We start from the raw sequence: 25,686 nt of genomic DNA, 5'->3' as shown, positions 1-25,686 counted from the left end.
AATTATTTTTAAATTATCACTTATTAAAATTTTAAAAATATATTTCTTGTTATATTTCTGTATGAATAAAGAAAATAAAAAACCTTATAATTATAAATGCAAAATATATTTCTTCTTTGTTTCTGCTTTGCTTAATTAAATAAGATTTGGTTTGGCACAAGTGCTCTTAGCCTCATCATCCACCAACCCTTTTTGTATATTATAAACAAACCATTTAATTAATTTTAATCACAAGTCATTTTCCTTCATTAGATGCAATACCATTATAATAATTTTTCTTTAAAATAATATATTTTATCTTTAAATTAAAATTAAATTATAGAAATAAATTATTTTATTAAACAATATTTTTCTCTGAAAACGTTAATATAAAATTTTTTAAAGAAATATTTTGTATTTTGCCCTTCTATTCAAGTAACAAGTAATATTAACATAAAATAAAATCATTACAGGGAGGAAACAACAAATCCTTACACGAAAAAAAGAATTATCGCAAACAAATAAAAAAAATTAAAAAAATCTTTAAGTAAGAACAAGTCTCAGAATTTATGTAGATTGTAGATATTGAGATAATAGGAAAGAAAAGACAAAACAAAATAAATATAAAAACAAAAAAAAAAAGAAACGTTGCCGACAAAGAATAAGAACAAAAAAGCATACAGGCGGGTGAAGACACTCACCGTCACCGGTGGTTGTTCCAAAAATCCAAAAATCTTTGCAAGAATTCTAATAGAAGATATTAATATTTTAGTTTAATGATTAAGAAAAATCATAAATCTTAATTCCATAGCATTACAAATTTTTTTAATTAAAATTTCCATGAGTATTTTTTACACACGAATTTTAGTCTTAGACTTCATTTATTTTTTAAAAATATTTTTTAAATTTTTTAATTTTTAAAGCGCTTAAAAATTTTAAATATAGAAAATAATTTAAAAAAAATTATTTTTTTAAAAAATAATTTATTTCTTCTTTAAATGTTTTATTTCATAGTAATTAAAATTATTATTTATAAAAATGAAATGTTGCTATTGATTCAATTGCTTTAATTATTATAGGTTTTAAATATGTTTTGTTTTTTTATAAAACATTAATAATTAATTTGACTATTTGAAAAAAATATGGGAGGAATGTAGCAAGATAATAGTTAGAAAAGTTTTAAAAAAGTTTAGCTTTTTGTTATTTTGAAAATCTGACATAATGAGTTATAATGAATTTTTTGAAATAAATTAAAATTGAATTGAGATAAATAAAATAAATTTGAAAATTAAGTGGAAGGAAAAAAATTATCCAATAATTGATTATATAATTGTTATGATATTATTAATTGTATTTTATTTATTATGATATAAATAAGAGATTAGAAGAGTCCAACTTAAAATTAATTAATTTATTTATAATATAATTATTATCAGATTAAATTAATAATTATAAAAAAATTAATATGTTAATTTAATTTTAAAACTATTAATTAACATTTATTTATTTATTGACGTCAATGTCTAAATCTTTGACGAAAAAGTAGTGGCAATCGAAATTTCATATGAAACATTCACTAAGAGCTTTAGTTGTTGGCAATGGCAGTCTCCTATGGCCGAAAGACAAAAATACCCTTTATGGGCATGGCATTGATGATCTTGAGAGACAGATAGAGTGTTATGTAATTGTAAGTGGCATGTGTGGCAAGCAAGCCACTTTCCAAAATGATAATGAAGTTCAGGACCTATTTACCATATTCTGTCTTCTGAATTTTTTATCATATTTTGCTACATTTTCATCTTCATAGTCATCTTCTTCTTCATCAATTGAATGTTTTTCTTCGTTCATCACAGATCCATCTTCACTGCTCCCTTTGCCTTTAGAGCTTTAATCCCTTTTCTTTGGGTTTCTTTCTCTCTCCCTCAGCCATTGGTTACCACCAAACCGCAGTGTGTAAGACTCCATGCAGTCTAAATTTTGAGCTTTTTCTTTGTTTATGATCACTTGCATGCAAAATTTGAAATGGGTATTTCAAGAACCAGTCAGTGATGCTAAAATGAAGCTTTTCTTTTCTTTCTTGCCTGGTTAGAGTGGTTCTTCATGAAGCAAAATGCAACTCTGCAGATCTGCTACCATGACAAACAGCCACATAAAGCTTGTTTTAGCACTGGTTTGTCTTGTTTCTGTGGTTTATAGTGATACAGATCCCGATGACTGGAGGATTCTCAAAGCATTCAGAGATGGGTTAGAGAATCCAGAGCTCTTGGAGTGGCCCGCGACTGGTGATGACCCATGTGGTCAATCTTGGAAACATGTTCATTGTGTTGGCTCAAGGGTCTCTCAGATTCAGGTTCAGAACATGGGTTTGAAAGGCCCTTTGCCTCAAAATCTCAACCGGCTCGTCATGCTCCAAAACTTAGGCCTCCAGAGGAACCAATTTACTGGTCCTTTACCATCCTTCAGTGGGTTATCGAAACTGAAGTATGCTTTTTTGGATTACAACCTGTTTGATTCTATTCCAGCTGATTTCTTTGAAGGTTTAGAGAGTTTGCAAGTCTTGGCATTGGATAACAACCCTTTTAATGTCACTACTGGCTGGACATTTCCCAAGGCTTTGCAAGGTTCTCCACAATTAACCAATCTTTCTTGTATGTATTGTAATTTGGCTGGTCATCTGCCTGATTTTCTAGGGAGCTTGTTCTCTTTGCAAAACCTGAAACTTTCTGGCAATAATTTGTCTGGAGAAATTCCGCCTAGCTTTAAAGGTGGCATGTCTCTGCACAATCTATGGTTAAATGATCAGAAAGGTGTCGGCTTGAGTGGTACAATTGATGTGGTGGCAACGATGGAGTCGGTTGCTGTCTTATGGCTTCATGGCAACCAATTCTCAGGTAAAATTCCAGAGAACATTGGTAATTTGACTCTTTTGAAGGATCTCAATCTTAATGGTAATAGACTTGTTGGATTAGTTCCTGAAAGCTTGAAAAACATGCCACTAAAGCATTTAGATTTGAACAATAATCAATTAATGGGTCCAATTCCAGAGTTTAAAGCAGCTAAAGTGTCTTGTTCTTCAAATCCCTTTTGTCAATCCACTGCAGGGGTTCCTTGTGCCCCAGAAGTTATGGCACTTCTAGAGTTTCTTGATGGATTGAATTATCCTCCAAGACTTGTTTCTTCATGGACTGGTAATGATCCATGTTCTTCATGGGTGGGGGTGACTTGTGATTCCAATAAGGTGTATTCCATTGCTTTGCCTAAATATAATCTTAGTGGTTCCTTGAGTCCCTCAGTTGCAAAATTAGATTCTCTTCATCAAATTAAGCTTGGGGGCAACTATATTAGTGGTACAGTTCCAACAAACTGGACTGCCTTAACTTCTTTAAAAACTTTGGATCTTAGTAGCAACAACATTTCACCTCCATTACCAAGATTCTCTACCACTGTGAATCTAGTCATTGCTGGCAATCCTCTATTAGCTGCTGGTAAGGCAGCCCCATCTCCTCATAACAATCCATCTTCTGGAAGTTCAGATTCACCTGATATGCAGCCAGACCCATCTCCTCGTAACAATTCATCATCTGGAAGTTCAGATACATCTAACACCCAATCTTCCCAAACTAAAGGCACAAGCTCTAGTCCTCGTGATTCTTCTGGGGAACCGGCAAAAGAGAAAAGCAAGAGGTCCATACTAGTTGCAATTGTGGTTCCTGTTGCAAGTATTGCAGTTGTTTCTTTTTTAATCATTCCTCTATCCATTCACTGTTGTAAAAAGAGAAAAGATACCATCCAGCCTCCAAGTTCCCTAGTCATTCACCCTAGAGATCCATCTGATTCAGATAACATGGTTAAGATTGCTGTTGCCAATAATACCAATGGAAGCGCTTCAACAATAACAGGAAGTGATTCTGCAAGCAGAAATAGTAGTGGCATTGGTGAATCTCATGTCATTGAAGCCGGAAATCTTGTCATATCAGTTCAAGTTCTTCGGAACGTGACAAAGAATTTTTGCCCTGAGAATGAGCTTGGTCGTGGTGGCTTTGGAGTGGTTTACAGAGGAGACTTGGATGATGGGACAAAAATAGCAGTAAAAAGAATGGAATCTGGTGTGATTAGCAACAAGGCCTTGGATGAATTCCAGGCTGAGATTGGTGTTCTTTCAAAAGTCCGACATCGTCATTTAGTGTCACTTTTGGGTTATTCAATTGAAGGGAATGAGAGAATCCTTGTTTATGAGTATATGCCTCAAGGAGCTCTCAGTAAGCATCTTTTCCACTGGAAGAGCTTGAAATTGGAGCCTCTTTCTTGGAAGAGGAGGCTAAATATTGCCTTGGATGTTGCTAGAGGAATGGAATATCTTCATAATCTAGCTCACAGAAGCTTCATACACAGAGATCTTAAATCATCAAATATCTTACTTGGTGATGATTTCAGGGCAAAAGTTTCCGATTTTGGATTGGTGAAACTTGCTCCTGATGGGGAGAAATCTGTAGTGACCAGGCTTGCTGGGACTTTTGGATACTTGGCACCTGAATATGCTGGTAAGCATACTATTCCAAATTCTCTGGAGCTGCTGCAGTTATAATGTAATTGCTCAAGTTATATACAATTTATGAAAATCCAACTTTTCCCTCTGAAATATCTAATGACTTTTAATTTGAAGCTGAAGGGTACTAATCAATGTAGTTCACTCCATGTTTGTTTATGTGAATGAAGCTTATAATGTGATAAGCATACTGCTTCATGAGAATTACTCTAGTTGAGGATTTGGATTGAAGTGATTGGCATGCTGCTTTTTTTTTTTTGTTTTTTTTTTTCAAAACCATTAAAAAATTTATTTAGTTTTGATCATAGGTTATACTCTGCGGCCAAAAGAATTAAAAGAAAATGAAAATGTAATTTTAAATTTCCATTTCTGTGAAATTTGTCTGCACAAGTGTACTATTGATTGGAAAAAAACATAGAATTTGGTTGTGTCTTCACTTGACTCGTTGACCAACTCTCTCAAAGTAAAATCATTCAGAGTAAGATTATTTTCCGTTATGCTAATCTAGTTTTGGAAGTTGAACTTATTTATTCTACTTGAGCTATGCCATCAATGGTGACATAACTTGTGGTGCTATTTTTTGCAGTGACGGGAAGAATCACAACCAAGGCTGATGTCTTCAGTTTTGGAGTTGTATTAATGGAGCTGTTAACTGGGTTGATGGCCCTCGATGAGGACAGACCGGAGGAAAGTCAGTACTTGGCTGCATGGTTCTGGCATATAAAATCAGATGAGCAGAAACTTAGAGCTGCCATTGACCCTGCCCTTGATGTGAAAAATGAAACATTTGAGAGTATTTGCACCATTGCTGAACTTGCTGGGCACTGCACAGCAAGAGAGCCCAGCCAAAGACCAGACATGAGCCATGCGGTGAACGTACTAGCGCCTCTTGTCGAACAATGGAAACCATCGGACAACGACGCAGAAGATTATTGCGGTATCGATTATAGCCTTCCCCTAAACCAGATGGTGAAGGGGTGGCAGGAAGCAGAAGGAAAAGACTTAAGCTGTGTGGACTTAGAAGACAGCAAGAGCAGTATCCCAGCAAGGCCAACTGGCTTTGCAGAGTCTTTCACTTCTGCAGATGGACGCTAAATGAGGATCTTCTTCGCTGCCTTTCTTTTATGAAGAGTTGTTTTGGTAGGTCTAGATGCTAAGTGATGTTTTGAATTTAATGTCAATATGTTATATTGTCAATGGTTCTATTGTGGTTTGTGCATTTCATTCATATAAGATCTCTCATGTAGGAGTTGAAGTTTTTGTTGTGAGATTGCTATTGGTGATGTAGATAGACATTATAATAAAAGCGGGAAATTTCTAATTTTTGTATAATGTTGGAAAGAATTATTTTTATTTATTTTAGAGATCTCATGAAAGTTTAATAACCAATGGTTTTACTTTTTATGAAATAGAAGTAAGTAACAATTGTTATAAAAAAAACTAACCATTCTTCTTAATACACTTCCTTTCCTAATCAAGCTTGTTGGTCTCATTTATTAAAGCTGTCATAGTTGTTGGTTTCTCCAAGTAAAGAGTCGCTATTGTTGCAGGTTGTTGTTGTTGTTGTCTCCTTTTGATGTCGTCAAAACTCAAAATCCACAAAAGGGTAATGGGAAGTGAGCTTCGGGATGACAACTGGGACAAAGGATGAGGGCTCTCGAGTCTTGACAACGACAGAGGAGATGTTGAGAAGAAAAGGGGAAAACAAATCGAAGGGGATATGAAAACTTAGAAATTTTACCTTCTATTTAGATGGAAGAGAATTAACAGGATTGAATTTATATATTTCTTTCTTTACATATTAAATAAAGGGGAGAAAATAACTTCTTTTTATTAAATGCCTCGAAGCATTTTTCCGTATGTTATAATTATTTATAAGCAGTTAACACTGTATAAAAACTAATAATAATAATAATAATAATAATAATAGTAATAATAAAGAAATTTTGCTTCTCTTTTTTATTTTTTATTAATATTTCATATATTTATTTTCATAATTAAGAGTTGGAGTTAGAAAACGATTCAAATTCTTTAATTTAATTAGGTATTAACTATTGAAATTGTATTTATCTACGTAGATTTGAGTGATTTACGCTCTGTATAAGAAGATAAAATAAAATTATAATCATCTCTATTTTTTCTTATTTAGATAAGAGTAAAATAAATAAAATAAAATAAAATAAAAATATTTTTCCTTATTTTAAAAAGAGAGAAAAATAGAGAAAGGAAAGAAAATGACATAGTTTTACAATTTTAATCTTTAAAATTTCTGAGATTAATGAAAGAGGGATAATTAAATATATTCTCTTTCCTCTTGTTATTTTCCCTTCTGGTTTTTATTTTCCCTTATAAACCAAACATGAGAGTTTATTTTCCTTCCCTTATTTTAATTCCTCCCTAAATTCAATCCAAACAGGAGCTTAATCGCTTGGGCATTTGGGTCTGTTTAATTTTGTTGAGATTAAAATTTTATTTGGGTCTTAGCTTAATTTTGTTTGGATTAATTGAGGGCATTGAAATCATGTTTATGAACCTTGGTTTTCTCTTTTTTGTGATAACCTTTAATTTATTTGGGATGAATTTCATGTACTGCAATGAAGAATACCTTGATTTGAAAGGTCAGATCCCAGCAAGTAGGCCCAAACTGAAAAACCAAACCAAATTGAAAAATTTTCGGTTTGATTCAGATTGATCTCTCACATTGATTCGGTTTGTTTCTTTAAAAGAGGATGATTTTGATTGAAAGCTGACTGACCAAATGCTCAGCCTTTTGCTTTTAACTGAAAAAACAGCTTCATGTATTGCACAATTCTGTTTTCATACATAAACAATACAAAACTTTTCCATGATATTACCAAATATTTTGAAAAAATGAACATAATTACAGAATGTGAACCCTTAGTTAATCAGGCATATCTCGTGCGATAGCAATTTTTAAGAACTCACCAAGGTAAACGATAAGTATCACCTTCCAAGGGTGGACCTGTACAATGCCTCATAAATCAAGACAGACATCTAAAAGTAGTCAAATATCATCGTGTCAGCTACACTGAGAGAAACTACAGGCCCTCTGAAAAGCAACCAATGTGATAAGCTCCTGGAAACTGGTCCTTGGTTGAGGAAGTGACAGGGGTTGATGAAACTTTCAGAGGAGAAAAATGCCGATAAGGCCGACGTACTGGGGGTAGCAGTAATGATGATTCTCGGTCCATTGCCAGTAGCCGCCCACACTTACTGCACAACAAATAACACAAGTTGACAATCCAAAAAGAAGAAAACATAAAAGCATAAAGTGAAAAGAAGTGACCTTTACCTGCAAACTTTGGTAAAGAGTGTTTGGTAGCTGCAGATCCAGTGCTTCCAGAAAATAAAATTCAAAAAACGAGATAAGCATCAATAGAAAAGAAAAGGATGTCCTGAAGATTCATATTCAAATTACCTTGCAACAAATATGAAGAATTCAAATAGAGAAAAAAAGAGCAAAATCCATTACTTCAAGACCATACCAAAAGGAAATATAGTGCTGTTTCAGTTCCAATCCCCAGAAAATGTTGCAGTGCCATTGCAGCATGCTCCTGAAAGGTGTTAAAAGATATCAGCTTGAAACGAAAGATTGAAAAATAGCTGACACCCCAACAAGAGAGAAATTGGAGACAAGCTTATGTTTACCGTGATCTGTCTGAATACATGATGAACTGAAAAACCTCTTGCATGTACGTAGCTGCCTCCCTATCAAAGAGTGTAAAAAATGAATAAATTGCCGGCAAAATGCAGCTACATTACCCTTCTGGTAGAAGGAACAGCAAAAGAGAAAACCAAGTAGTAATGGATTCAGTACAAGATAGAGCCATGGGTTGGGCGGGGCAGGGGAGTAGTAAACTTCAAATTTCAGAGCATCAAAACATAACCGTCTTGTAGATGACACTTCAAAATATCTTTTGGTTCAGTGCTACAATTGGCTGATTAAGTTCGGTGAATGGACTTCAATAATGTTGAGACATGTTACTGTTGACTCACCGCAACACCCAAACTTATAAATTAAAATAAAAATATAATACATAGATAGCATGTACTAGGATAGGGAGAACACATTCAAGCAAGCACCAAAATCCACTCTTCAGACAGAGCAGTAATTATTAAACTCTAAATTAAAATAAATCTATCAAGAGGTAAAGTGATGCAACTCTGAAGACAACATTGTCAAACATGAGCAACAGAGTTCACCAGTCATACCAATGTAAAGAACTAGAATTGAGAAAAAGGGAGATCTTATAAAAAAAAGTTACCTCATCTGGTGAAAAGAAAGCTACTGCATCTGGGTCAATAGAACCAGCTGGATGCAATGACACAATTGCTCTGAAGACAGAAGGAAACAACAGTTCAATTACAGCAGCCTTATCAGTGGTAACAGGGCCCTGTGATCCTGTTCTCAATTTATTTAAAGTATGAAAAGTATGTCCTTTTGATGTTTCAACAGGACTTTCATTTGTTGAATTTGGCAGTGAAGAAGCTCTTTTCAACCAATCTAGTCGTTCATAAGTGAAAACTTTAAAATTTGGCATTTCCTTTTCCAGACGTGTTAGAACATCTGATAATGTTTTGCAATCACTAAGATCTTCCTGAAGACTTGCTGGTAGCGCTTGGGAACTGCAATGCTTTTTTGATGCTGATTCAGTACTTTGACTGTCATGTCCATCGTCGAGGTGAGGAAAGAATCGCCTTTTCTGATCTGTGAATGCCTTAAGAGCTAACCTGTAAATATATGTTGAATTGATACATGTAAAGACATAATGCGGATTCATTGTAAACAAAAAAGACCCACAGGGCACACAAACTAAACAATAAATGCTGACTTGATATTAATTATCCCCGTAAGAACATGATGACTACCATATGCCAATGGGCCAAATGTATGCACAACTGCACTAGAAACAAAGTTGTACAGGCATTTCCATAACAATGTCAAAGGTCTCTAAACAAACCTAGTTCTATCAACTGCTGATGCACCAGCCTGACCAGCAAGTTGCCTTTTCCAAGCATATGCAACGACTGCACCATCTGGACACACCAATGGCATATGCAAACCCCAAGAATTGCTTCTTGACCTTAGAGAATCGTTAAGAACTCCAGATTCTTCAAGCTGCCTTCCTAGCAAAATTAAGAAATTCGATATTCATGAACAATATACTACCAATTTCAAGAAAGAACAAAAACTCACATAAGCACATACTAAGATCAACTATTGCAGGCTTTTTTATTTATTTATTTTTTTTGAAGAAATCAAACAGCTCAGAAAATAATGCGCTGTTTATCCACTTTCTTCATTGAATTGCAAAGAAAATAAAGAATACTTCACCAAGTTCATAGAACAGTATGATTGTTGGGGCTATTTGCATTATCATCTTTAATTAACATTAAACCACAAAAACCTAAAATACGAATCTGGTAATAACAGAAAAACGCACATGCAAACTACTGAAACATACCAACGGCTCGGAGATCTTGGAGATGTTGACGCATGGCAGCATCTTCTTTGGCGAACAATTGCAAGGGCTTGTTACTCTGGTGAGGCTGCGCTGCAATGAACAGCGCTTCGAGAAGCCGGTCAGCGCCAAGCCTTACGTCAGCAATGAGTCGAGCTGCTTGGGTCAGCCTTTCCATCGCCATTGCCACCTGCTTGGGCGGTGCATCTGCAGATGAAGCCTGGTTCGGATTCTGGATCGCCACCGCCTGAGGCTCCTGCTGCTGCATTAAAGCGTTCAGTTTCATCCCGACGCAATAGTATTGTTAATAACTCTAGCACACTGATCCAAACTAGAAATTTGCGGTTTTTTGTTGAGCTCCTGCGAAACAGCACGAATCAGTTTACGAGAATTTTAGGGTTTTTCTGTTTTTGGGTGAAAATAATATGTGCAGCCACGCGCCACCGCTAAATAGAATAATGGTTTCGGGTTGAACCAACCCTGATAATACATATAACCCGACCCGATAAGAAGCCAGCGAGAAAGATATTTGGTACCCGGTTCTTCGCAGAGTTCGGATTTCAATTCTTGGTTTAGAATCCGGAGCCGGTCCATATTGTTTCAACTTCCAAACGATCGTCTTCTTCCCAGTTCAAGGTCTCTTCTCCCATTATAACGCTTTCTGCTTTAGCTCTGGCTATGGCGGCAGCAAACAGGTTTATTTATCTTCCTCTTAATCGCTTTTCATCCATCCATGTACAAACGCGTTATTTATCTTGCTTGCTCGAACGTTAAAAGCACCGAGAAAGTAACTTTTTGGCGGATTTTCACTCGAATTAGCCTATTCAACATCCTTATCTTAGTTCAGCTGAGATTTTCCTGGACAAAGCCGCAATGAACTGAAAGGTTTTTTTATTTTTTTTTCCTTCGTTTTCTCGTCTACCAAACAGAGACTTGCGCTTCTGCATGGCTTAGCTAAAATGAGCATGAGCTTTAATTATTGGCATTGTATTGTAAAAGAGATTAATAGAATTTGTGTATTTTGTAGTGCCAATGAGAAAAACGACGGCTTCCTCAAATAAGCAGCAAAAGCTTGGGTTCGATTTCAAGGTGAATTTACCTAGCAACGCGCTAAGTTCTGTATCCTAAATTTTATCTTTCATTGATTTATTTTTTTAATGTCTGTAGAAAATTAAGCGGAAGAAATTGCCCCCACCTAAGAATGCAACAAACACTGAAATTAAATCCATAGCTAAAATAAAATTTAAAGCTTCAAGTTTTCTTCTTCTTTGTTTTATTAGTCAATTGTTTGGTTCAATATGAGATATTTTTTTGAAGAAAAAATTGCTAGATCCTTTTTTTTCTATGCCAAGGCAAATGATAGATAAATACCATCGCATTTATCATTAAGGAAAGTTAATTATTTTGTGTTTTTAATTGAATAAATCCTTCCACAGAACTGGAGTTAAAACGTAATTGCTTGAAATTGTAGATTTATCAGTATACAAGAAGAAGGAAATCCCAAGGGTTTTTCATGCCTTTACAAATAATATCTTCTAAGATTGAATGAATCATTTCGATGATGTTACTTTCAGTTGTCAATGGCTTTCTGTGAGTAATATGATTGTTTAAAGTTTGCTTGAATGTATCAAGCAGCAATTATTCTTCCAGGCATCAGAGAAAATGGATTTAGCTGTGACCTGTGAGCAAGAAAGGCTTGACTTTGAAAGACTTCCCATCACCATGCAAAATTTCGTAAAGTAACCTCATTGCTACCATATAGTGCATTGCTGTAAATGACCTCCCTTTAGGATTTCTAGGTAGTGAATGTGATCTGAATACTCTGGTTTTTGTGAAATGTAGAAGAGAGGAAGTTATTAGAATATCTTAATTATCAGGTGGGAAACAAAACAAGTAAATGACATATACTATAGGATTGTTTTCCCTTATGGCTGAAATTTTGCCTGCTTTTATTCTTGGTTATCTACTTGACTGCTTCATTATTCTTTTATGTTTATGTATCTTCTTTTTTTGGTTTACATTTTAAATCTGTCATTTATGTAAGATGTGCATGGGAAAATAAGTTCTTAATCAATTTAATACAAAAGGACAACTAAGAACAAAGAGAATGCTGTAACTAATTAACAAACTAGAACTCAATAACTGGTAGTTATCTCCTGAGCAAGACCAATGTTCTTGCCCCAAGCAATACTGCTGCAATTAAGAAATCAATTCATGCTCTTACCCTTCTCCTTCTATTTGTAGACTTAAAAGTGCTTCTGGTAGCATCTCCAGGTGGCATCTTCCTCATAATTCTCTGAAATGATATGAGATTTCCCATGCCTTCTCCACTTTGTATGCTTCCTGGATCTTTTCTCATCTCCCGCTTCTTTTTAATGTTGTTGGATCCTCCCATTTTCCTTTTCCAACTAATACTTTGAGTTGACTTGGGCCCATATCATCTCTCTTGGGCTTTTCCATTGATCCATAAAAAGATCCTTACTATCACTTTTATAAGAAACTGGAATGAGAAAACGTCATCCTTTCTTCCTTTTTTAAGTCCTTTTTTTCCAATATAAAGAAGTCATTATTTGTTTATCCTTAACTTTCTGCTCATCTTAATGTAATTCTGGTGCTTCGTGTTGAAATTATTTTAACATTTTTGCAGTGTGTGCCGGGAGATGATGCAGAGCTCTCGGGAGATCATGTACAAATGACAAAGTTACTATATTTTTCCTTGCTTTTAACTTGTTAGATAGAAGTTGCAAGCTCTTGAATCTTGTGTTGAATTCAATGGGGTCATTGATAATTAAAAGTAGTTCACTTTCATCCAGTGATCATACCCATAATACTAGAAGACACTCAACTCAAGTACATATTGTTAGTATCCTAATGTTGATATATATAGATGCTAAGGTTAATCAAATTATTTCTTTATAGGGGCTGAGATCAATCATTTTTACAGAACATATGCTTATTACAGGTACAGATTTGCTCAAGTGTAAACTCAAATGTCCTTGGAACAGACAGGTATTAGGCAACATTTGCTAGGCCATGATATAATGTAATGCATTCGAACATAACATAAGTTGCATTGCACTGCCTACCAAACATAGCACAAGTGGATGGGATTTAGTGTTATCATTAATCTGTTTTTCTGCTTTTGCAGTCGGTCTGAGAAAAGCAGTCTGACCATTGGGGAAAGGCGTAGAATACAAATGTGCATTAGAGCAACAGGTATTAGACTGTTACAAGCTGCTCATTAGATCAAGAAATGCAAACTGAAAAGCAGGATATGTTACACTAGTTTATTGCACTACAAATTTGCAATTGCATGCATGCCTACAAGTTTGAAGTTTTGGATGTAGCATGCATGTTTGTAATTTTGAAATATGTAATAGAAAGGGGATAATATTTTCCATTCATTTTCTTCTTGTACATATAGAAGATCCATAGTGGATATGATATTTTATGTCAAAACCTGCCTTCCTCTTTTTTCTTTTTTTTTTTCAACTTCAGATAAGTTGGAATGAGTCTTTTTTTTTTCCTTTTTTTTTTGAGTTGCATTGGAAAAAATTATTATTGAGATTAGGAACAGATGGGCAAAAAAGTATTAATGATTTTGTGTAAGAAGAAAATGGAAGTCATTAAATTATTCTTCAAAGAGTAGCAAATAAATAAATTTATTCTATTAAGTCTAATTTATGATAGTTATTTTTATCGATGATTTTACTTTTTCAGGTGTTTAAATCTTTAATTGATTTGTGTATTATCAATTAGCTCTAACTCGATTTGATTTAGACATTTAAATTATATCCAAATTGACTCAAAATTTTAGATTTTATTGTGGTTTAGTTTAAAACCCAAAAAAGATGAACTTCTTAATTTTTTGATAAATTAATAAATTTAGTCTAGTTTTTTTTTATTTTTAAATTAAAATGAGTTTGAATTGAAATACATTTAAGTTTTCTATTTCTTGGGGTCTTTTTGCTTTCCATTTAATTTAATGATGTATCACCCATCCTGATGGGTGTAACTCCCAAGTCTAAGGTATCACGATGGAGTTTCTTCTCTAAGAATGGGATTCTGATTGATTTACATTTTTCAATTTTAATTTCTAAAATTTTATAAATTTCAATGATTTCAATTTTAAAAATTTGTAAAATTCAATTTCAATTGAATTTTATTTTTTATATATTTAATTAACTGAGAAAAATAATTGAATCAAATTAATTTAAAATTTTAATTTTAATTTTTATTTCATTCGATTTAATTTAATTTTTATTTTTAAAAATTTTAATTATTTTAATTTGATATTATGGCGTTTTGGACCCTTAATGCACTGCTTTCCTATTTTTTGGGCTTTAAGGCAAGTATCCTATAACTTTTTTTTTTTTTTTAAGGAAAGAACAATTAAATGGGCGGGAAATAAAAAAAAGCTTGGAAATACAAGTTCGCGCTATTACTTGTTGGGATCTCATCTCTCACAGAGAAATCAGAAGTACAGGATTCAATGCAATCCAAAATAAGTTCCTTCTTCAAGTCTTCTTCATCGTCTTCATCTTCAAAATCTGACCAGGACCTGCCTTCGATTTTCAAGGACGATGACCATGAATTGGCGCTTTGGGAGAATGCTGAGCACCAATTTATCAATACCTACAAACGCAGAGCTCCAAAATCAAACGATGGGTACGAATTTTCTTATTCTTATTGTTTTTTTTTTTCAAATCTGTGTTTCATGAGGAGGTGATGTTTGTATGGTTTGATGTTTATCCCCATTGAGACAAATTATGTCAAAAAGAAATTTTTTATGCCACGAAACAATAATTAACAGTTTAATACTCTTTCTTCTCCAAAACATCGATAGATAAGCAATGGGATTATACAGCTTTTCACAGCTTGGGTTATTTTATAAACCAACTGGCTTTCTGCTTATTTGTGAAATTTTGAGTCTATGGCTAGAAACAAGGGAATTGAAGCCAATAAAAGACCAGGAAGTGATAAATCGGCAAAACCCATTTCAAAGGATCTGTGTTGGAAACCAGAATCGATTTCTGGGAAAGTGCTCAACAAGAAGAGAAGCTATGCGCAGTTCCATTTGGACTTGGGTCAATCTGATTTCAATCTCCGTACATGTTCCACATGTGGGGTTAAATATGCTCCTGGAGAAGAAGAGGATGAGAAGAACCATAAAATATTTCACAGGAAGTACACTCACGGAGTTCAATACAAGGTGAATTTTTAGAAACTTTTTCGCTAAATAAGTTTATATGCTCTATTTTTTAATGATTATTTTTATTGTTATTCAAAATTTATAGGGTTGCAGGAACGAAAGGGTTATTCATATGCCTTACTCTGAAGAGGGGCGCGTTGTTTTGGTGTTCGGTAGTGACCCTTTTGCTCTGAGAAATAAGGTATGCACTAGGTCTTTCAGATTCTGGGTTTGGGTTTTCAGTGGATCTATAATGAAATTTGCCTGATACTTTTTTTTTCTCAGTGCAGTAGCCTGTGTGGTCTACTTGTTAATTTGGTTTCTATTCTTTTTGGAAGGTACAAGAGGTTATAAAGATGATGGAAATTGATCTTGGAGAAGGATGGATTTTTCATAAGCTCTGTAAGGCAAGAAGTTTCTTGAGATTTATCCAATTGGATTTCGATTTGTAAGCTTTAATTTGTCCATTTTGTAATGATTTGAGTTAGAAAGTTTCAATTAAATATAAAAAAAAGTGCTCAAAATATATTCCATTTGCGATTATGGTTTTGGTTTGAAATGCAAATACGTTATATCTGGGTTTGATTATTTGTCTTTATAGTTCATGTATGCTTTGATAAGTTAGTCCCCGTCTCTTTTACTGTATTTTGAAATTAGAAGAAATTTCTGATTTCCATTCTCTGAAATCTCTCGCAGGTGTATCTATTTATCTCTTCTCGGAGAGTTGTTGGTTGTGTAGTTGCTGAACCAATAAAAGAAGCATTCAAAGTCCTTCCATGTTCAGTGGATAGAAGATCAGATGGTGCTACTGCAATGAATTCAAAATCAGATTCAAGCATTCTTCGATTTGGGGAAATCATCTTGCAGAGGGAAACCACAAAGAGAGCCCCCGCTGTCAGTTCTCTTGAAGTGTTGGATGGGGAAAGCAATGGAGCTATTGTCTGTGAAGAGAGAGCTGCCCCTGCTATTTGTGGCATTAGAGCAATCTGGGTCACTCCATCTAACAGAAAAAAAGGCATTGCCAACCAGTTACTAGATGCTGTGAGGTAAATATGGGTCTTCAACTTGTATTATGATTCTATTCATTCTCTATGTACCTTTAACTGACTTAGGTGTTTATGATTACTCTTCTGCACGCACCCATGCCCGTTATCAAACTAACAATTTATTCACAGTTCTCTTTGTTCCAAATTATCTTGCTGCTGATATGAGCTAATAAGAAAACTGATTAGGTAGATGGAGTTTCTGCACTTCTTGAGAGGATAAGGCCACAAATGCCTGAACCTGAAAAATTTCAACTCTCAACTTGTGAATATTGATTTCTGAGCTCCACTAGTAGTTACTGTTGTATTAATTCCGTCAGTTGTGAATTTGAATTCATCTGAGCTTGATTATGTGGTATGCCCTACTTCATAAAATTAGCAAGCAAATATGATTTGATGTTTGAGACCTAGAAACAGAAGTCTTGAATTTCTGATTAAAATGGTGAACCCATATTCATTTATCTTGTCAATCTTAGCAATCCTTTGGTAGGATTAAAAACTTATGTACGTGGCTTTTAGTCTTGCAATCTTTTCATATGTTGTGGTTGGTTCACATATTTTTCTCTGCAATATATGCAGGAGAAGTTTTTGCACAGGTTTTACTTTGCAACAATCTCAGATAGCATTCTCCCCACCAACCTCAGCTGGAAAGGCATTGGCATCCAATTACACTGGCACTGCATCATTCATGGTGTACAAGCCTAATGCTGTCGACAGTTAAAATGCTAAAGAGCAGCAATTTTGTGGACTAGTAGTTAGGTGTTGCAGTGTTTAGTTTATAATATATATACATATTTGCTATTGTCATAGAAATTTTTATGATGAAGAATAATGGTTTGGTTTTCATTAATGAAAGATGAAAGTTGGGCATGAAACTGATTAATTAAATGAAAATGCTGCTCATGATGACTGCGCAGCCTGAACCGTGTGACATTTGATGCTGTGCTCAATCGCCTGTTCTGGACTTCTCCGTTAGCGGTTACAATCCTTTTCATCAATTTCAGCTAGTATACAATTGTCATAGAACAATTACGTTGCTAATACAACATATTAGCTTAAACAGGAACCTAGGATTTTTTAAAAAGAAAAAAAAAAGGACATAAACCTATTTTCATACAAAATTTGGCTTTACAACCATAGGCAATGTTCAGAAAATGAAGGAAAAATCCCTAGAGAAATGCCTCATACCTCCTGATTATTCATCCATTAACGAAACAGAACATCCAGCAGATTTGAAGCAGTATGGCCAGAACAACTCTACCTTACCAATTAATTAAAAATGTGAAATTCAGGCGGAAACAGGATACAGCCACAGGCATCAAATCTGGCAACAAATAAACCACTCTCTGACTTGGAGTGGGAAGTCTATGTCAGCCATGGAGCCTGTATACCAAGAATTTTGTTAGTGATAAATGCAGAGCAGAGCATGTCTCCCAATTCATAGATGCCACCAATCAGCGTATTCATCAAAAACACACAAGCCTACCTCTGCAAGAAACTCAGCTGAAGTCACTCTTCCTCAGTTCTCACATTGCTGCGTCTCCAAGGTCCTCCTGTTCACAGAACCACCCTGTAAAACACAAGCTCATGACTCCCAAGCCAATTGCATTAGAAATCTTTTTTATTATAATATTAACAAAACGCTTTCAAGTAGGCCATCTAGTCTCAAAATTATAATGATCTGTGACAATATGTTAAGAGAACCAATTCACTGAGCGTAAACAACTCACACATAGAACTGTCAAATTAACTAGCAAATCCTTTAATCAAACAGAATCGAGCATTACCCCATAGCATTTTCCACAATACAAATCAAGCTAAAATGAGATTAAGAAAGAAAATAACTGAATCTAACAGAGGCATTTGCCATGTGTCCGGTATGATCATCTCCGAATCCGCAAATATCTACAAAATCAAGCCCAAAAATTCGCGTAATTAACAACCCTAATATTATTATCGTTATATAAACACCAATATTTCGCTGAAGTTCTAACCTTTTTGTGGGCATCGCTAACGAGACAAATCTCAACATCCCTTAAGAAGGCGTTTCCATTGATAAGGCTGTTAGAGAAAACGAAGCAGAAACCTTCGAGCATTTAAGCCCCCTGAAAATACGTCCACGGTTGAACACCCACGATGATAAAAGTCCATGTAAGACCCTTATTTTTACTTAAGGATCAAAAAGGCTCGATTTAAATTTTGATTAATTAAACTTTTATATTTTTATTCAAAATTAATTCATCACTAAATATACTATTATTTTTTATAATAAAACAATTTTTTATATAATAAAATTTTATTTTTATAATTTTAAAACTTATTTACTGTTTTTAATAATATTATATTATATCAAAATTTATTTAATTTAATAAAAATCTATAAAATTAATCTGCATTTATTAATAAAAAATAATTTATATTTAAAAATATTTTTTATAAAAAATATTTTTTAACAAGATAATTTATTTTTTATTATTTAATTTTAATTTAAAAAATAAAATTTATTATAAATTTATATATATAAATTTTAATAAAAATTTTAAAGTGTAAATATTTTTTATTAAATAAAAAAATTTATATAGTTTAAATATTAAAAAATATAAAAATATTTTTTTAATAAAATAAATAAAATTTTAATTATAAAAAAATTTAAATTAAATTTATTTGATCCTTTTAGCTGAGTTTAACTCAACTTATTTCTCGTACTAATTTATCAAACTTTGAAGGGCAAGTTCGACCTGACAAGCGACAAAATAGGGACTTAGAGGGAAAACTCGCACAAACCAATTGCGACGCGTCGTTTTTCCAGCTTCCAGCAACTTTTACTAGTTTTGCAATTTTTTTGTTATTCCGAAAATACCCTAACCGCCTCTCTAAGTTTACCTTTTTCACTCCCTCTTTCTCCTGAACCCCGCCTCTTGTATATAAACTGTTTTCTCTGTTTATTTGTCAGCCAATGCTTTTCGCTTTAATGTGCCAAACCCCTTCAATACACCTAACCTCGTGACGTCATCCCGCCAATGATGATGGAGGGGGTGGCTGCCGCGGGCACGGCCAAGGCCGAGGCGTCGTTTCCGGTGGTGTTCTTCGATGGAGAACAGAAGACTTGCCTGGGCAACGTCGTTGTTTCCCGTTCTTTGAATTTCAAAATTTTCCAATCGATTATCAGCGAGAAACTTGTATTGTCTCCATACCAGTTCTCTATTTATCTCACAGACACGAGGTGCGGCTCAAGAATCCCCGTCATCGGAAATTTTGATTTCTCGGCGATTTCTTGCGGGAAGGATTGCTTCTTTCTTATAGTTCTGAAGCGATCAAAGCGTGAGCGGAGGCGGAAGAGCCGTGAGATGGCCGAAATTATGCAGAACCGTGTTGATCTCCCTGCCAATGTGATGCTTTTGAGGCGAGACGGTAATACTATTGCAATCAACAATGTTGAGTTCTCTAACCTCGATTTGGGCCGAACCGGGTATGAAAGACGGGTCAGTGAGCTGCAGATGGAGAAAGAAAGGTACTTGATGAAAATGGGCTTGGGATTCGAAGGGTTGAACTTGGAAGCAGAAAGAACCAATAAAGTCGTAGTATGTGAAGAATGCTCGAGGGCTAAAGAGACGGATGGAGATGTTGGGTTCCATTGGTGTGTTCACGATACTATTACTTTCGGGTTCAGGTCGCCGGCGGGTCCAATTGCCCGGCCCGTTAAATAATCAAGTTGAGGGGTGATACACGATAGCGCATCATAGAGATTTGTTTTGATTGAGGAGTTTGTCTGTGCGTAGCAGGAAGAAGACAGGAGAGAAGAGGGTGTGGTGTGGTATACGGTAAGTAATTGTATACCTTGCTATATTGTATATGACTGTCCTTATAAACTTAGGGTAAATATATACTAGTACCGTATGTGGGTGTATAAAAAAAAGGGGTTGGGTAGAAGAAAATGGCACATATGTTTGTGAATTGTGATAAATGAAGAAATTGAAATTGCGTGATTTTGGGTAATTTGGCTGCTAATTGAAGAAAAAGAGACTGGGGTTTTGGCTTGGGATTTTTTTTTTGGTCAGAAAATAAAAGTTTTCATTAAAACAGGCTCAAGCCTAAAATTACAAGAGTTGAAAGAAAAAATACAAAAGACTCCTGAAAAACAAAATACAAGGCCCGCCTTGGGAGTGTTTGCCAATTTGCATGAAGACAAGCGTCATAATTGGTTCTTTGATTGATATGAGAAAGAACCATTTCCTTTTTATTCTATGTCTCTACGACCCTTAGATAAATTAACAAGACATTAGAAATTTTTGATGTCCAGAATTCCCGTTGCCCTCATGAAACATCTATGGATGCTACCCCTTTGGACCTTTAATAGGTTTAATTTTAGCTTATGATCCAAATTTTAATGTGCTCACTCATCCACCAACTTTCTCCACTTATTAAACAAACTAAAATGTTGAGTTTCTGATTATTTTCGTTGACTTATTTTCTTTTGAGAATTATTATAAAATTTTTGAATTTTTTAAAGATTTACTAATTAATTTCTATATTAAAATTACTCAATTAAATTAAATTAAATTTTTAATATTTATGTTAAAAAAATCAATAATAAACATGTTTAACCTTATCTAGATAAACAAATAGTACAACTACTTAAAATTATATAAATGAAAAAATATATATAACAATTTTTGGGACTAAATGATATAAATGTCTAAAAATATTATGAAAAAACAAAAATTTTTTTATAAAATATAGAAAAAATATTTTGAATTGAATAATTTTTAGGTAAGACAATTAATAAAATTTCATAATAATTCATTAGGTTGTAAACGAATTGAATAAGTCGAAATTTTTAAAAGTTTAAATTTAATTTATTAAAATTTAAATCAAATTTAAATTTTATTCATTTGGATAAAAATTTAAATTTAACTTATTTAATAAATGAATGAATTAAGATAAATTAAACTTTTATCAAGTTTAATTTTTATTATGATAATAATTTTAATTTATTTAAATAAGATTGTTTATAAATTTATTTATAAATTTAAAAATTAATCGAGTTTAATAAGTTTTAACGAATTAAATATTATAAAATTTAAATTTATTTTATTTATTAAATAAATTTAAAATTTAAATTTAAATTTATTTTATTTATTAAATAAATTTAAAATTTAAATTTAAATTTAATTTATTTAAAAATTAAATTGAATTTAATTAAATTTTTATCCAATTGAATTTAAAGTAATTTACGAACTATTTAATTTTTTTTATACTTATGATTCCATTCTATCGAAATTTATCGATATTCAAAAGGCTGTAAGACACCGCAAGGTTCGTGGAGGCGACCTTGTATTAGTAATTTCTCCACAATAAACACTAGCCGGACACGTGTAACTCCATGGACAGACTGAAAGCAGAAATACCATCCGTTGGCGTTGATTTTTTTCCAGGCCACATATCAGCCGTTCCAATATAACCGCCTCTACGCCTTCGACTACATCTAATATTGAACTTACTTGAATGCACCACCACGTGTCCACTTATCCAGATGTCAAAATAGTAGGGAAAGTAGAGATTTTGGTTTACGCTGAAGGGAGTAAAGAAAAATGGGAAGGTAAAAGGACAAGCCGAAACGGCTTGAGAAAGTGGAGAGCGAAGCAGCAAGCGATAAGGCCCTGGCCCGCTCATAGGTTCATATCGTGTGCCGAGCGGGTCACGTGATCTGAGTACCTCAGGGGCCTCGTTTGGACCTCTATTTCTTTTCACACTATTTTTTGTGTTTGTCATTTTCAGATGAAAATTTAAATTATAAATTTCGATTAATTTACGAAAATTTGAACTTTATTTTATAAAATTTACATGAATAATACTTTTTTTAAAGTAACTGTTCGATGAAAAATAAATGAAATTAAAAAATAGTTAATTTTGAAATATATAAACATATTTTTTTTACAAATTAATATAATAAAATTATATTAATAACAATTCATTAAATTATTTAATTATAATCATAAAATATTAGTAACATTGTTGTTGATTTTAATTATAGAGGCCAAACTATGCATAACATATATTAATAAAATTATTCACATGTAATGACATATGTATATACAATAAGATATATAGTAAACGAAATTTTAAAAGAGAAAATATATATAGTAAATTAAGCTAATCTAAAATATTTTTCAATTATACAATGTTTATATAATTTTATATTATAAATTATATTTCTTTAAAAATAAAACTTAGTAAACATCATTGGATTCGTTCAACTTTATATAAAATTCATACATTTAAATTTAGTAAATAAATATAAACTTCAAATACCTATATTATATGGCATAATAATATAAAATAAACAATATTAAGTAAAATTAATTAGTTATCAAAAATTAATTTTTAAATTTAAACTCATTTCAAATTCATTTTATTAAGAATTAATAAATATTTTATATATAAAATTTAAATTTAATCTAAATTAATAATATAAATTAATTTTAAAATTTAAACTCAATTTATTAAGATTTGATGGGATGGAAACATTTTCATCCCTAGTTTTTGCCGCTGTTCTCCACGTTGCTCACCTCACAACATGTTATCACCCTCATTATGCTTTATCTTCTTCTAAGCCAACACATAATCGGTTGCGAAATAATTAATTATGTTCGAACATGGAGCAAATGAAAATTTTTCCTATTATTGGATGAGTTTTTAATAAACATTCCAAAAATTAAACATAAAAAGAAATGGAAAATAATTTAACTTATTGCTATATTTTTTTGAAATTTTACTAATTAAACATTCAATTAATAAATATTAATTTCCCTTATTATGTTTATAAACTTATAAAAGGATGATTTAATATATTTTTTAATATTTTAATTTATTTTAAAAATTAATAAATTAAATAATAAACTTTTATTATAAAAAATTTAAAATGTCTTTATTGTGAAGAAATAATTAATTTATATTTTTATTAGAATAACCTACGCATTGTCATCTGTATTTTCTGTCAACCAAACAGGCCTTATAGTTTTTCTTCACTCGCTTTTTCCCATCACTTTCCAATAATCCTTTTTATAAAGAGAGAGACTATCGTAACGTCATTTTGAAACCTGAGCCTCTCCTTCTCTTTGCTCCTTACTGTCGCCTATTCCCAAAAAGAAAAATAACATAAAAATCCCGCTTCCAACTCTTCAAGTTGAAGCTTCAACCCCCTGTTTGGCTATGTTTCACTCTCTTTCCATCTCCTTAGCTACTGTTTCTTTCTTTCTTTAATGGCGGAGTTTCCTCCAAATTTGGACGACGGGGAACTTTGGCTTCCCTCTGATATTTTCCTCAATGAAGTTCCTTCAAAATACAATCCTTATCGCCTCTCTTGCATGGAGGACCTTGCTGGCCATTTCGCTGCTCTTTCTTTGCTCCAAAATCACTCATCTTCATCTCTTTCAAGTCCCCCTCCAAAACCTGCTCTCAACTCCCAGGTTCTTTGAGCCTTATAATCTTTTTTGTTTTCTTTATTTTCTTTAATCTTTTTTAATGGCGGTGTCTTGCATGGCTGGCTAACTGATGTTTTTGGCTCTATTTGGTGGTTTTTAAAGGGGCTTAAACTGGCGGTTCGAGATATATACGCTAGCCATTTGCCATCTGGGTACCTTGGTTTCAATGGCGGTGCTGAGCTTGGTCAAAGACTTAATGGGTACGGCACCGGTTCCGTTTTGGCCCGGTCTGAACCGTTTTACGAGCTTCAAGCCCAGCCACAGGTGGAAAAACAGGAAATATAAGTCCGTTTCTTTTTATTATTGCTTGTCCTATCAAAGGCCTTGCTTTTTTGTCAGCTTTAATACGGGGATCTAAAACATTGATGGTTTGTTTATGTGTAGGTTGATAGCTACATGGAGACAAGGCCTAGGGTTATGCAGAGGCATCGAAACCCTCTCCAAAATCGGCTGGACCCGTTTCAAGGAAGTGGATTTGGAGTTAGAGGAAGCGGTGGTGGTATTGTGAGAGAATCTGGGGGTACTGGGGTTTTTCATCCTCGCATTGTGAACCCCACAACCACCACTCCTGCTACCACTGATGTAAAAAGGAAGCAAGGTAAGTTGGCGTGCTTTGTCTTCATTTTTGGTTTGTGTAGTCTTCTTCTTACGAGTATCTTGATATTGGGGTAGTTTTCTTCTCAAGGGTGAAGCTAACATGCGTTGTAGAATTGAAACACAGTTGATATTAAGGGATTATGAGGTGGAAAATTGATTCTCTGTGTTATCCTTTGCTTGACTCTTAATGGTGATTTGACCAAGCTGTGCATTTTGTTTCAATTTATTTGTTTGTCATGTTCATAGTAAATGGAATTATGTCTTGAGCCGTTTGACTAAGAACCAAAACAAGAATTGGCATTATGTCAGGAGATGAAGACCTTTACTATTTTTAGGCAAAAATGATGGTTATAGTTCCCATCTTAAACTGAACTTACAATTTGGGGATCAGATTAAATATATGTGTATGCTTATAGTTCCTTTAATTATTTTCTTTTAATGGATGGACCCCAAATAAAATAATAATGCTGTGGCTGGGGCCTTGTTATTATTTATGATATTTACACTTGCTTTCTGTAAAAAAACAAAAAATGAAAAAAAAAAGATCTTTTAAAGTTCAACTGCTTTTTTGCGAGTTGTCAGTTGTATAATGCAGAATACTGTTTGGCTTGGTTTGCTGAGCTTTCCCAGATCTTTAATAAAAAAATAAAAGAAAGAATATTTGCATTGATGATATTGATAATTTTTTTTAACCTCTGCTAGATCTTTAATCTAATGTCTTCTGTTTTGTGCCTTATTTAATGTTATGGTAGGTATGAGAAGTAGACAAGAGATTCAGGCAACCCAACAGAGGAATTCAGTGAGAAGGGTAGGGGTCAACAATTGTCATCTTCATCCAGAAATGGGGTTGCCTCAGGAGTGGACTTATTGAGCTTTCTCTTCTCCAATTTTAGATGTGGAAACTAGAAAGTGGTCAAGAAAGATAATAATAGAATAAGACCTGTAGACTTGTAGGATAAGAATATAAAATTAGGAGGCTAATATAAATAAATAATCTTTTAGGGTTTTGTGCAGTTGAGCTGAAGAAATAGTCGTTAGATGAAATCTATGTTGTCATATGTGTATGCCTCTACCAATTGCAAAGCAAAAAGAGAAACTTGTCTATGCTATGCTAAGCTTTGTAGAAATAAAAAATGTGTGGTTAGATCTTGATTTGAAGTCAATTGACTAGTATTAAGATATATATATAGAGAATAATCTTAAGCTTATTGGATGGTACTTGGTTTGTTTTCATATGGTTTCTTTTGTGAAACATTTAATGCTTGTGGCAGCAATGCATACTCTGCAAAGAACTGTTTTCTTTAGTGTTGTGTTTTTTCAGCCTCTGGCATGAGACAATACAGGAAAACAATTATGACCAACTT

General features: G+C 33.3%; 4 protein-coding genes and 1 long non-coding RNA gene across 27 annotated transcripts; 3 read left to right on the top strand and 2 right to left on the bottom strand.

Annotated features, from left to right (window-relative positions):
- Positions 1 to 1,559: 1,559 nt before the first annotated feature.
- LOC110620040 (receptor-like kinase TMK3) lies at positions 1,560 to 5,854 on the top strand. The gene is made up of 2 exons (XM_021763600.2): positions 1,560 to 4,520; positions 5,112 to 5,854. The coding sequence occupies exons 1-2, from the start codon at positions 2,090 to 2,092 to the stop codon at positions 5,618 to 5,620; spliced, it is 2,940 nt and encodes a 979-aa protein (XP_021619292.1). The 5' UTR covers positions 1,560 to 2,089; the 3' UTR covers positions 5,621 to 5,854.
- A 1,452-nt stretch (positions 5,855 to 7,306) lies between these two features.
- LOC110620989 (mediator of RNA polymerase II transcription subunit 27) lies at positions 7,307 to 10,560 on the bottom strand. The gene is made up of 7 exons (XM_043959077.1): positions 10,012 to 10,560; positions 9,508 to 9,673; positions 8,812 to 9,277; positions 8,195 to 8,254; positions 8,032 to 8,100; positions 7,839 to 7,882; positions 7,307 to 7,759 (listed from the first exon to the last, which is right to left on the bottom strand). The coding sequence occupies exons 1-7, from the start codon at positions 10,292 to 10,294 to the stop codon at positions 7,585 to 7,587; spliced, it is 1,263 nt and encodes a 420-aa protein (XP_043815012.1). The 5' UTR covers positions 10,295 to 10,560; the 3' UTR covers positions 7,307 to 7,584.
- A 3-nt stretch (positions 10,561 to 10,563) lies between these two features.
- On the top strand, positions 10,564 to 17,117 carry LOC110620990 (protein CHROMOSOME TRANSMISSION FIDELITY 7). 23 transcript variants are annotated; one of them, XM_021764964.2, is made up of 12 exons: positions 10,593 to 10,893; positions 11,036 to 11,097; positions 11,644 to 11,747; positions 12,656 to 12,708; positions 12,971 to 13,017; positions 13,157 to 13,224; positions 14,391 to 14,676; positions 14,950 to 15,220; positions 15,306 to 15,401; positions 15,538 to 15,606; positions 15,896 to 16,245; positions 16,822 to 17,117. In XM_021764964.2, exons 7-12 carry the CDS (start codon positions 14,501 to 14,503, stop codon positions 16,961 to 16,963), a joined length of 1,104 nt encoding a protein of 367 aa, XP_021620656.1. In that variant the 5' UTR covers positions 10,593 to 10,893; positions 11,036 to 11,097; positions 11,644 to 11,747; positions 12,656 to 12,708; positions 12,971 to 13,017; positions 13,157 to 13,224; positions 14,391 to 14,500; the 3' UTR covers positions 16,964 to 17,117. The 23 variants fall into 23 exon arrangements, with proteins under 23 accessions (XP_043815024.1, XP_043815013.1, XP_043815027.1 ...); XM_043959085.1 differs by having other exon boundaries at positions 11,644 to 11,807; XM_043959084.1 differs by having other exon boundaries at positions 11,644 to 12,342; positions 14,396 to 14,676.
- Positions 17,118 to 17,217: 100 nt separating this feature from the next.
- On the bottom strand, positions 17,218 to 18,404 carry LOC110620992. Its single transcript, XR_002488887.2, has 4 exons — positions 18,237 to 18,404; positions 18,088 to 18,147; positions 17,729 to 17,812; positions 17,218 to 17,625 (listed from the first exon to the last, which is right to left on the bottom strand). It is a non-coding gene; the product is annotated as an uncharacterized LOC110620992 (long non-coding RNA).
- A 4,924-nt stretch (positions 18,405 to 23,328) lies between these two features.
- On the top strand, positions 23,329 to 25,481 carry LOC110620622. Its single transcript, XM_021764423.2, has 4 exons — positions 23,329 to 23,710; positions 23,828 to 23,989; positions 24,110 to 24,323; positions 25,075 to 25,481. Exons 1-4 carry the CDS (start codon positions 23,504 to 23,506, stop codon positions 25,191 to 25,193), a joined length of 702 nt encoding a protein of 233 aa, XP_021620115.1. The 5' UTR covers positions 23,329 to 23,503; the 3' UTR covers positions 25,194 to 25,481.
- The last annotated feature ends 205 nt before the right edge of the window (positions 25,482 to 25,686 follow it).

The sequence above is a fragment of the Manihot esculenta genome, chromosome 8, assembly GCF_001659605.2.
Source record: "Manihot esculenta cultivar AM560-2 chromosome 8, M.esculenta_v8, whole genome shotgun sequence".
Classification (NCBI taxonomy): domain Eukaryota; kingdom Viridiplantae; phylum Streptophyta; class Magnoliopsida; order Malpighiales; family Euphorbiaceae; genus Manihot; species Manihot esculenta.
This window is presented reverse-complemented; position numbering and strand designations above follow the sequence as displayed.